The 13,169-nt window shown below is 45.1% G+C and overlaps 1 protein-coding gene across 1 annotated transcript in view; it reads right to left on the bottom strand.

The window, feature by feature from the left end:
• gli3 (GLI family zinc finger 3) overlaps positions 1–4,320 on the bottom strand; it is a 49,757-nt gene extending 45,437 nt beyond the window's left edge. Inside the window, exon 1 of the mRNA XM_080417986.1 lies at positions 4,125–4,320. Coding sequence (XP_080274112.1) covers positions 4,125–4,228 — 104 coding nt within the window. The 5' untranslated portion in view covers positions 4,229–4,320. The remainder of the gene's footprint in view (positions 1–4,124) is intronic.
• Between the last annotated feature and the right edge of the window lie 8,849 nt (positions 4,321–13,169).

Consider the following 13,169-nt stretch of genomic DNA (forward strand, 5'->3'; position numbering starts at 1 on the left):
TATATATTCAAAGATTTGCACAAATTTTTCACGATTTTTCTAAAATATCAGATCTACAAGCTCTTAGCACGGCACAGACTAAGAGCTTGTATATCTGTTATTTTGGAATAGCTAAAGAAATACAAAAATGACAGAGATTCTTTCCGGGTCTAAATGGGTTAAACGCAGCATAATTATTTTAGCTGCAGCTTATATGATGAATATCTGAACTTGCTTTTACCAACGGAATGATTTCCGATCCATCGTAACGTGGGCCCGGTGACGGTGAGGGGGGGGGGAACGGGGGGGCATCGGGGGACGTACATGCACCCTTATACTGGCTGGCCTAGAATTGAATCCCTCCAGACCCCCCCCGTCTCCCTCTCTCAGTCCCTCTCTCAGTCCCTCTCTCAGTCCCTCTCTCAGTCTCCCGCATCGCGACGCATTGTGAGCTTGTAGATCGGCTATTTTCAAAAGATGCGTATACATTTGAAAACTTGAAACGGGACATTCTGTATAACGAGTACATTTACTTTTGGTACTTTAAGTACATTTTGATGCCAACACTTTCACTCAAGTACATTTTGAATTCCGGAACTTTCACTTGTAACAGAGTATTTCTACATTGCAGTATTGGATACTTTTACTTAGGTAAAAAAACACTGAGTACTTTTTCCACCACTGGTGAGGCTTTCCCTTCCCCTTCCATTCATCGCCGCCCCCAGACGCCTCGCTCTCTCTCAGCGCCCCGTAGAGCCTCTCATACGTCTGGCCGTTCTTATTACCGGGCAGAGTGGAAATCAATGGGCCGAGACACATTTGGGGGCCTCATCCTGTTGTCATATCACTCATCATTCTGCTGTGGCCCCTGCATGGCTATCTGTGCCTCCTGTCACTAAAATAACGCAGTGGCCCGAGCAACACAATGTGATTGATCAGCTCCTCTCCTCTCTGTACAGATCGCTGATCAATGACTTTTTCTTTTTTTTCTCTCCTCTCTTTTTTTTTTAAGCCTCCGTTCGCCTGGGCTGTGATGGGGGGGGGGGTGGGGGGGGGTGAGAGGGGGGGGGGGGCTTGGATGACTGACACTCGCCGCCCGGGGAGGAAGGCTGACTTTCTGACTGGGAGAGCATCACCCACAGGGTGGCTCTGACAATGACGGTGCTACACACATGTACATGTACACACACAGACACACACACACACACACACACACACAGACACACACACACACACACACACACAGACGCACACACACACAGACACACACACACACACACACACACACACACACAGACACAGACACAGACACACACACACACACACACACACAGACACACACACACACACACACACACACACACACACAGACACAGACACACACAGACACACACACACACACACACACAGATGGCCGATTTACACCAGAGAATTTTCGCACACACACAAACACGCATATATGCACACAAGCACTTTTAGATCCAGTCCTATTTTAAAGTCTGTATGGGAGACTGGCGTATCCGCACGCGGCCCATGGTATAGCCCATGGTATGGCCCATGGTATGGCCCATGGTATAGCCCATGGTATAGCCCATGGTATGGCCCATGGTATGGCCCATGGTATAGCCCATGGTATAGCCCATGGTATGGCCCATGGTATGGCCCATGGTATAGCCCATGGTATAGCCCATGGTATAGCCCATGGTATAGCCCATGGTATAGCCCATGGTATAGCCCATGGTATAGCCCATGGTATAGCCCATGGTATAGCCCATGGTGTAGCCCATGGTATAGCCCATGGTATAACCCATGGTATAACCCATGGTATAGCCCATGGTATAGCCCATGGTATAGCCCATGGTGTAGCCCATGGTATAGCCCATGGTATAGCCCATGGTATAGCCCATGGTATAACCCATGGTATAACCCATGGTATAGCCCATGGTATAACCCATGGTATAACCCATGGTATAGCCCATGGTATAGCCCATGGTATAGCCCATGGTATAGCCCATGGTATAACCCATGGTATAACCCATGGTATAGCCCATGGTATAGCCCATGGTATAGCCCATGGTATAGCCCATGGTATAACCCATGGTATAGCCCATGGTATAGCCCATGGTATAGCCCATGGTGTAGCCCATGGTATAGCCCATGGTATAGCCCATGGTATAGCCCATGGTATAACCCATGGTATAACCCATGGTATAGCCCATGGTATAGCCCATGGTATAGCCCATGGTATAGCCCATGGTATAACCCATGGTATAACCCATGGTATAGCCCATGGTATAGCCCATGGTATAGCCCATGGTATAACCCATGGTATAGCCCATGGTATAACCCATGGTATAGCCCATGGTATAGCCCATGGTATAACCCATGGTATAACCCATGGTATAGCCCATGGTATAGCCCATGGTATAGCCCATGGTATAGCCCATGGTATAACCCATGGTATAACCCATGGTATAGCCCATGGTATAGCCCATGGTATAGCCGGTATCATTGACATGAATTGGATCTAAACAAACGCGCTGTACGCACCACGCACACGCTCGCTTTGAAAAGCCGTCACACACACACACACACGCATAATAGGTTCATAAGTTTGGGATTTGGACCTTCAGCCCTCTACTTCCGGTGGTGCGACTATGTTTTCATTCCCACTAACAATATTTCTACACGGAACACTAACACCACTTCTCCCAGAGAACATGGATGGTTTTGGTTATAAGCCCACTTGTTTGTATGATGAAAGAGCAAGTTAAAATGTTACTAACTTTCCGTGGTTTTGTCGGCTTCGAGGACGCTATTGTTAAATGAGTTTCGGTTTGTTTCCAGTGGGGAAGCGAGCCGCACACACGTAAATCCACTACATTTGATTGGGTAAAGCGCGGCCTGCTTCCTGATCTGAAGGCCCGCCCACTTGTAGCCAATGTGCATGGGTTGTCAACACGGCTACCGACAGATTCAAGCGCAGCGATCCAATCCAATCCAATCCACTTTATTTATAGAGCACATTTAAAAACATCAGTGTTGAACCAAAGTGCAGTACACTCAGTAAAATACTAAAATAAACAAGAGAAACACACACAATGAACAAGACAACGATTGACACAATGCCTGGGGAAGCAGCAGCTTCTCAATCTGAATTTTCAAACGCCAAGGAGAACAAGTGAGTTTTCAAACCTGATTTAAACACAGGCAGGGTTTGAGACACTCTAACATGGGGTGGCAGCTTGTTCCACAGTGTGGGCGCTATGGAGGAAAATGATCCATCTCCGCGTGTTTTCAACTTAGTTGCTGTGACCTTAAGGAGTGACTGGTCAGTAGACCTCAGGACCCTTGTACCATTATTGGGAGGTACAGTAGAAGTTCGGATATGTATAATGGTGCCAGCCCATTTAAAGACTTAAAGACAAACATTAAAGTCTTAAACTGAATCCTGTAACGAACAGGGAGCCAGTGTAGGGAGGCAAGAATAGGGGAGATGTGATCATATTTCCGTGCCCCTGTTAAGAGGCGAGCGGCCGTGTTTTGGACTAACTGTAGTCGTGACAAGCAGGCTTGGCTAATGCCAACATAAAGTGCATTACAGTAGTCGAGTCGGGTTGAGATAAAAGCATGGATAAGACGTTCAAAATCTTAACAACAGAGTTTATCTGTTTGTCAAACTTAAAATCACTGTCCAATTTGACACCAAGGTTAGTGACCACTGGTTTTAGAAAAGGCTGCAGGGGGCCCAGATCCAGAGAGGAGGTGTCGCAGGCGGTGCTGGGTCTGAACATCATGACCTCTGTTTTACTTTCATTAAAGTTAAGGAAATTCAGCGCCATCCATGCTTTTATGTTCTTCAGACAGTCCATCAGTGTGTTCAGGGAGGTGGTGTCATTTTTGTTCAGGGGAATATAGATCTGCGAGTCATCTGCATAGAAATGGTAGGGAATGCCATGCTTTTAAGAAATCAAACCCAGAGGGAGGAGGTACAGGGAGAAAAGATGGATCTGTTCTTGAGAGATTAGGGTTATGGTTACCTGAGGCTTAGGGTTAGGGTTATGGTTATGGTTACCTGAGGGTCAGGGTTAGGGTCAGGGTTATGGTTACCTGAGGCTCAGGGTTAGGGTCAGGGTTATGGTTACCTGAGGGCGCCTGCAGACAGGTGTCCGTAGGATCCGCTGGTGGAGGAGCTGGAGCGTGAGTTGTTGAGGATGGTGACCAGGGAGTTGGGAGACGTGCGGATCATGGCCTGCAGGTCGAAGCTGTGCTCCGAGAGAGGAGAGATGGGCAGCGGGCGCTTTCTGCTGGGCCTGCCGGGCAGCCTGGGGCTGGGGAACCGAGAGTCTGTGAGGAGGAGGAGGAGACCAAGGGGAAAGGGGAAGGGCAGAGGGTGTTAAAGGGATAGTTCACCCCAAAAAATGACTTATTTTCTATCAATGACACATCCCATGAAGCCTTGAATAAATGGAGAATCTTTAGTTTTTGTCACATTCCTGAGAAATCTTTGATGACCAGCAGGGTCATCAAAGATTTCTCGTCATATTTTGCAACGGCTCACACCGACACCGCCAATGACGAGATTTAGAGTGTTCGTGGTTTTACGATAGAGGGCGCTCTCCTCAGCCTGTGGAATGATCTCATGATCAACCCAAGAAGAGCACGCCCAGAAACACGTGATCACAACAACGTGAAGCTGGTTTCGTCCAGTATTATAGGATTTATAAAGTAACATTTTCTCTGCTTGCTGTTGTTTTTGTGGAGAAGAAAAGCCACATTCAGCTAACTGCCCATAACTATGGAACGGATTATCCCCACCGCACACTTTTTGTCCCTGTTTCTCCGAGACCCCCCCGTACGTGTCATGAGGCGATCGCCAGGTGGGTCGCTGTGGAGAAATAATATTCTATGATTTTTATTCTAAGGTTAGTTAGTTTTAAAGACGGGGTGCCGTGATTTTCAGTGATCCCCCCCCCCCCCCTTAAAACATAATCATCAGGTATTATGGTTAAACTAGGAGGAAGATTTTTTTCAAAAAAGTGTACTGAAATTGTTAAAATTATGTTTTTATGTGGACAGTTCATTAAGTAATACCTGGTTCTCACCTTAGCACCTCCTCCACCACCTTAGCACCACCCACCTGAACCAGTCCCTCCTCCTCCTCATGCCCACACCCTGTTGTGTTATGATAATGAGGGGGAGGGTATATTTTTACTGTGTCATTAAAGTGCTGTTTTTCTATTGGCACGTTTGTCAGAGTCAGCTAAGACATAAAACACCATAAAAACACCACCAGGGGGCTTAATGAAGTTCTATCAACCTCATAGACACATGAAAAACAGAAAAGGTGCAAAACCATGGCACCACCTCTTTAAACACTCGGAATCAAGTGGCCTTGAAAAAAGAGCACTGAAAAAATGTGTTGGTGGCTTATTTATTTATTTGACTTTTATCCCCCCAAAAACATTTGATCCGCCGTTGCCCAGATGTCACCGTCACTCACCAAGACAAAACCGTACGGGGACGACGTGAACCAACGCATTATAGCTGTCAGTCGATGCACTGATTACATTTCACCCTCAAGGAAAAAAGCTTTTTATTTGAGTGTTAGTCTGTGTATGGTAATATCTAATCAAGTCCAATTTGCCTTGTTATTCAAATGCAATCAGCGCCTTGACGGGAAACACTATAAAAAGGGGGGGGGGGGGGGTGGGGGGGTGACGGAAGGAGCCGAAACAAACAAAACACATCTTTTTTCTCTGAGCTCACAATGAGCCACGGGGTGGAGATTTAACCCAGTCGATCCGGGAACACATCTGCGTCATTTTAAGGTTTCTTTAGATCTACAAGCTCATGCTTTTTTTTAATAAAACAACACTTGTGAAAATGTGTGCAAATCGTTGAATATCATATACATTTTTAAAGCGAACATTTGTAACTCAAATCTTTGCTTCTGGAGAGGTCCCTGGAACAAAATATTTGACAAAATGTTTACAAATATATACTGAATATATATTCAAAGATTTGCACACATTTTCCCACGATTCCCCCCCCCCAAAAAATGCAGATCTACAAGCTCATATCTGCTTGTATATCTGCTATTTTTGAATAGCCCAAAGAAAGAAAAACAAAAGAATGACAGCGATGTGTTCCCGGATTGAAAGGGTTAAAAACATGACTTTTTGTTTGTCTTTTCAACTGGAGGAGAAGATGTCACTAACACACACAACCAGAGAGAGGGGGGGGAGGGGGGGGGGGGTGTGTCACGCTTTGTGCCTGAACCCAAACCAACACAATGACACAGTGACTCAAAAGACTCAAAGCAACTAAAGAGGAAACTATGAATTTTTTTTTTAAAAACACCCACATTTTTCATAAAGGCACAAAAAAACACAAAACCATGCTTACACACACACACACACACACACAGCCCCGATAACCCCCCCGCCCTCGCCCCCCCACAACCCCCCCTCGCCCCCCCCTGCCTCCATACATTGTGGGCCTCCACATCCATCCCATCCATCTCCCCAGACGTAAACGCTCCATCTCCCTGTTTGACACATCCAACGATTACAGAAAAGGCTCCATTCACATGGAAATCAGCCGTGCGCGTGTGAGTGTGTGTGTGTGTGTGTGTGTGTGTGTGTTTGCATTACCATACTTGTGAGGACCAAAATATGTGTCCCCCCAAAAAACAAGACCAGTAGAATTTTGAGAAACAGAGACATCGTGAGGAACCATTTTTCCTGGTTCTCCTCACACAAGAACATTGGTTGTTTTATCGTTGAAAAAAATATATTGAGATAATATCTCAATATATTAGTTATATGTTTACGATTACAACAAAAAAATTATTCAGGTTTAGACATTTTACAAGTTTAGGTTTAGGGATTAGAGATATAAGAGTTATGGCTGATTTAGACTTTAGTTGTGCTCTGCTGTCGTGCACTGAAGAAAAATCCGATCTACAAGCTTGTATTCCGATCGGAATTCCGAAAACGTCATCGAAATCGTAATCTCGATCGAAAACGGTCAAAAACTAAAACGATCTAAAACGAAAACAATCAAAAACGGCAATTTTCTGGCTTTAGGGTTACAGTAAAAAATGTACTGAAATGTTGATGTCCTCACAGGTACGGCAATTCAAACCTCTGTGTGTGTGTGTGTGTGTGTGTGTTCTGGCACACACACACACACATACACACACACACACACACACACACTAGGGTTGTGTTTAGACTAACAGTATGAAGCTGTATGAACAGAAACAGCCTCTTTTACATTGTCATTGTCACTATGCTTTCTTTGGCCCTGCATGGCAACCTGCCTATCGCTTTGATGTCTTAGTGAGGCTGGCAGCGGGGGGTGGGCACACACACACACACACACACACACACACACACACACACACACACACACACACACACACACACACACACACACACACACACACACACACACACACACACACACACACACACACACACACACACACACACACACACACGACGCACACAGGGTGGGGGGGTGGTGTGGGACACACACACACACACACACACACACACACACACACACACACACACACACACACACACACAATCACATATAAATCCCTAGGCACAACACAATCTGTAAAATGCAACACACCACAGTGTTTCTTTTCCTGGAAATGAAATGCTTCGTTGTTTCTTCTACAAACTGTTCTCCTCCTCCTCTTAGAGCCAAATGATTCTCTTATCCTCATGGAACATATTTTTACACTCAAACCCCACATATACGTAATAAATATGTCCTGGGCGACCCCTCGTCGTGTTTTTTTTTTCTTTTTTCTTTTCTAAACAATTTTATCCCTCGATTGTGTAGCCCTTTTTTCACCCGGTTGCCAATTTGCTAAGTGATCCTGGGCGCTACACTCTCCCCACCAGCCTAGGGAGCCCAGGGCCGAGCTCATGCCTCCTTCAATGCATGAGAGCCAACTGACCTTCTTATCACCTGACAGGGCGGAGTTTCCCTGGTAGGACGTAGCGCGTGGAAGGAACACGTTACTCCAACCAGTTCATTTCCCCTCCATCAGGCGCCCCGGCTGGCCAGGGGGAGGCAGTATAGTGACCAGGATTACTGCATGTTTTTGTGAGGGTATTAACTACCCAGGAGACACGGGGAGAACATGCAAACTCCACACAGGGGGGGGGACTCCCATCACCGCAAAGCCTCCTGGAGTAGGTGTTTATTAATGCACGGCCCAAATGATAAATCGTCAACGATTGAAAGGGCGAAGAGCGAGAGAGAGAGAGAGAGAGAGAGAGAGAGAGAGAGAGGAGAGAGAGAGAGAGAGAGAGAGAGAGAGAGAGAGAGAGAGAGAGGGGGGAGAGGGGGAGAGAGAGGGAGAGGGGGAGGGAGAGGGAGAGGAGAGAGATAGATAGAGGGGGTCGAGGAGAGGGAGAGGGAGAGGGAGAGGGAGAGGGAGAGAGAGAGATAGAGATAGAGGGGAGAGGGAGAGGGAGAGAGAGAAGGAGAGGGGGAGAAGGAGAGGGAGAGAGAGAGATAGAGGGGGAGAGGGAGAGGGAGAGGGAGAGAGAGAGGGGGAGAGGGAGAGATAGAGATAGAGGGGGAGAGGGAGAGGGAGAGAGAGAGGGAGAGGGGGAGAGGGAGAGGGAGAGATAGAGATAGAGATAGAGATAGAGGGGGAGAGGGAGAGGGAGAGAGAGAGGGAGAGAGAGAGGGGGAGAGGGAGAGATAGGGAGAGAGGGGGAGAGGGAGAGGGAGAGGGAGAGGGCGAGAGAGAGGGAGTGGGGGAGAGGGAGAGAGAGAGATAGAGGGGGAGAGGAGAGAGAGAGAGAGAGAGAGAGAGAGAGAGAGAGAGAGAGAGAGAGAGAGAGAGAGAGAGGAGAGAGGGAGAGGGAGAGGGGGAGAGGGAGAGGAGAGGGAGAGGGAGAGGGAGAGAGATAGAGAGAGAGAGGGAGAGAGAGAGGGGAGAGAGAGAGAGAGAGAGAGAGAGAGAGAGAGAGAGAGAGATAGAGAGAGGGAGAGGGAGAGGGAGAGAGAGAGAGAGAGAGAGAGAGAGAGAGTCCCATCCTGGCCCTGTAAGCAGACCGTCCCTCTAATTTCCTCTTGATTTATGGATGGGACGGCTGGTTAGGCTGCGTGTCATTAATTCAACACCAACCGGGGGCGGTTGGGGTTGAATGGGGGGGGGGGGGGGGGGGGGCTGGTGCTGCCGGATGGGGTCCGAGTAAGGTGTTTGGTGGGGGGGGTGGGGTTCAGACAGCGGACTGACGGCGGTTTTGGTATTCAAAAAATAAAAAAGGTAAAAGGTGAGTTCTAAAACCTGGAGTTGAACCCTCACCCACACAGCTGGGGGCCACCTGGGAGGGGGGGGCGGGTCTCTAAAAAGGATTTAGAGGATATACGGTGACAGTATATCGTAACCGTGCGATACAGCGGTGGTTCTCACACTTTTTCCATGTCAAGGACCCCCAATATGATATGTATTTGGCTGCGGACCCCTCCCCCCCCCATCTCAAAAATATTTAGTTAGAGATTTTTCAAAAAATAGCAGATCTACAAGCTCATAGCGCTATGAGCTTGTAGATCTGCTATTTTTTAATAGCCAAACCCCCCCCCCCCACCCAGATTCCCTTCCCCTAAACGAACACAAGCCAATTGTGTTCGTATAGAAGACGCTCGACAAAGCCGGATGAACCCACGGTGGATTCGAACCCCACGACCCCCCTGTGGTGGTGGGCAGGTACTTTTACCGCGCAGCGCCGCCCGAGAGCGCCCGTATTCTGAATTTTCTACGAGCAACTCAACCGCAGCGATCGCACGCTCAACGTTACACAAGAACGGAAACGTATCTGATCCCGCTGATATAATGACAATTCACATCATAAGTTATGAAGGCTCCGTTTTGGTAAGCTTGAGTGTTTTTATTTATTTAAAGGATAGTGCACCCCCAAAATTACTTTTTTCCTATGGATTAGTCACCCATGGAGACTTGAATTCATGGATATTGTTTTTGTTTGCGCGTGCGAGAATGAGACAAAAACTAAAGAAAAAGAAATGCGGTTATTGAGCGTTTTTTGGGCATTTTTTTGTTACTTTATTTCGGTTTTAGGGTTAGGGTTATGTTATTTAATACATTTTTTGCCTGATTTTACAGATTTTTTATCAAAAAATTAATAAAAACAATATATATAATTCCCCCATTTTTTTTTTTTGCTAAATCGATTGGGTGAGCCAGCTCTCTATGTCCACGGCCCACCCAGGCCCACCCAGGCCCACCCAGGCCCACCCAGGCCCACCCATGGCTGTGTCCCTGATTCCTAAGACAATAATGTGATGACCAACGGACCGGTAGGCAGCGGTTCCGGTAGGAGACACAAGGAGACTCTTTGTGTCGGAACCGCTGCCGGTCATCAGATTATTGTCTTAGGAATGAGACAAAAACTAAAATAAATCTCCATGAATTCTCCATGGTGTGACTAATCCATAGGACAAAAAAAAAAGTCATTTTGGGGGTGAACTATCCCTTTAAGGTAAAACTTCACTGAACAGATGAAGTTATCCAACATCTCCCACCATTAGGCGACGCGGCGACATTAATCAACAAAACGTAATTAACCAGCGTTCTGTTTTGAAACCACAGTGTTTCAGTTGCTCAAAACAAAAGGTCTGAATGTTACTGAGACCGAGACCATTAATAAACAAAACACTATGAAATTGGTCGAGGAGAAAAGATACAGCAACGAACGAGAACAGGATAATTAGCCGGTAAAGAGCTCCCCAAATAAAGATGTTAGCAGGTTGATCCATAAGCGCCATCGTTAATTAGGCGGCAAAGGAGGCAGACAATAGCCTTATTAACCCCATTAAGACCGGGAACGCATCTTGTGTGTCATTTTTAGATTTATTTGGCTCTTCAAAAATAGCAGATCTACAAGCTCATAGCGCGGCACCGAGTGCCGCGCTACGAGCTTGTAGATCTGCTATTTTTCAAAAATCTTGAAAATGTGTGCAAATCTTTGAATATATATATTTTTAAAGCAAACATTTTTTAACTCAAATGCTTCTGGGGGATTCTACAAATATATATTTTTAGTTTCTTTCTTTTTTTTGAAAAAACGTATGTTGCTGGTTCTCAAACTGTTTGATGTCAAGGACCCCCAAAATTATAATATGTATTTGGCCGCGGACCCCTATCTGAAAATATTTGTTCCAGGGACCCCCTGAAAGCAAAGATTTGAGTTAAAAAGGTGTGTATATTTTCAAAGATTTGCACAAATTTTTTCAATAAAAAAAACAAAGCATTACAAGCTCATATATACTATGGTATGAGCTTGTATATCTGCTATTTTTTTGAATCGCCACAGAAACAAAAAGAATTACACAGCTGCGTTCCCGGTCTTATTGGATTAAAGCACAAACTGTAAAGACAGGCTCATTGTTTCATTAGCCCGGCTCTTTCTGACGGTAATTACACTGATGGGGAAGGAGACTAAAATAGCCGCTACAACATGCTAGCTCACATTGTTAGCGAACCCTCTCTTGATACGACACATACCCTTTCATTTATGTTTTGTATTGTCGTCTTCTTCTAAAAAATCCTTAAGAAAGTTTTTTAAAGTGTACATTTTTTTCAACACATTGTTAAAACATGATGAGTTATTACTGCCAATGATCACAGGCCATTTTTACGCGAAGAGAGACGGAGCTGCGTCCTTCGTTTGAAATTTGGCCCTAATTGTTTTTTCTCTTTTTTTCCCTGGTTCAGTCTATTAATCTTAAACAGTGACACAGAAGAAAGGGGATTTCTCCGGTGATGAATGGTGGGACAATCCAATTCCCACTTAATAGCAATTAATTTTCTGATACCCGCGCAAGTTTGGCTAGTTTTAACCCATTGAGACCTGAAGCCGATTCCCCAAAAATGTCTTCTAAAATCCTAACAGTTTCCTGAAAAAAAAACCTATGTTTCTATATCAGTGGTTCTCAATCTTTTTCATGTCAAGGACCCCCAAAATCAGTATGTATTTGGCCCCCATCTCAAGATATGTTGTTCCAGGGACCCCCCAGAAGCAAAGATTTGAGTAAAAAATTTCGCTTAAAAAATATATATATTCAAAGATTTGCAACATTTTTGCACGATAAAAAAAAAAATAGCAGATCTACAAGCTCATCACTTGGTGCCGCGCTATGAGCTTGTATATCTGCTATTTTTGAATGGACTAAAGTATAAAATAATGGTTGCACAGATGCGTTCCCGGTTGGAACGGGTTAATTAGTTTGTTCGGCGGAATACGGAGGAACTTCACCCCGGATTTCCGCGGAAGCGGCGTCTGCCTGACTAAATACATTCTCATCAAAGGGAAACGGGGTTGAGGCTGTCCGACCTCACCGAGGATCCGCGTGCGTTTAATTTCCTATTTACACTTTAAAATAAGTCATTAGCATAAGTCCTCCGCAGCCCCACCACATTAAGACAATAGCTCATTTAAATCATGTCAGTTATTAGCTCCGGCTTATGGTCGGGTTGTTAAAACCTAGATCTATAAATAGCTGCTGCTAGGTGTGTTGTTGTGAATGTGCCTTCAAGACTCGACTACTACTACTATAACTACTACTACTACTACTACTACTACTATTACTATTACTATTACTACTACTACTACTACTACTACTACTACTACTACTACTACTACTACTACTACTACTATTACTATTACTATTACTATTACTATTACTACTACTACTACTACTACTACTACTACTACTACTATTACTATTATTACTACTACTACTATAACTACTACTACTACACTACACTACTACTACTACTACTACACTACACTACTACTACTACACTACACTACACTACACTACACTACGCTACTACTACTACACTACACTACACTACACTACTACTACTACAGCTACACTACACTACACTACTACTACTACACTACACTACACTACACTACTACTACTACTACTACTACTACTATTACTATTACTATTACTATTACTATTACTACTACTACTACTACTACTACTACTACTACTACTATTACTATATTACTACTACTACTATAACTACTACTACACTACACTACACTACTACTACTACTACTACACTACACTACTACTACTACACTACACTACACTACACTACACTACGCTACTACTACTAC

Source organism: Gymnoscopelus braueri (assembly GCF_963280865.1).
Source record: "Gymnoscopelus braueri genome assembly, chromosome: 21".
Classification (NCBI taxonomy): domain Eukaryota; kingdom Metazoa; phylum Chordata; class Actinopteri; order Myctophiformes; family Myctophidae; genus Gymnoscopelus; species Gymnoscopelus braueri.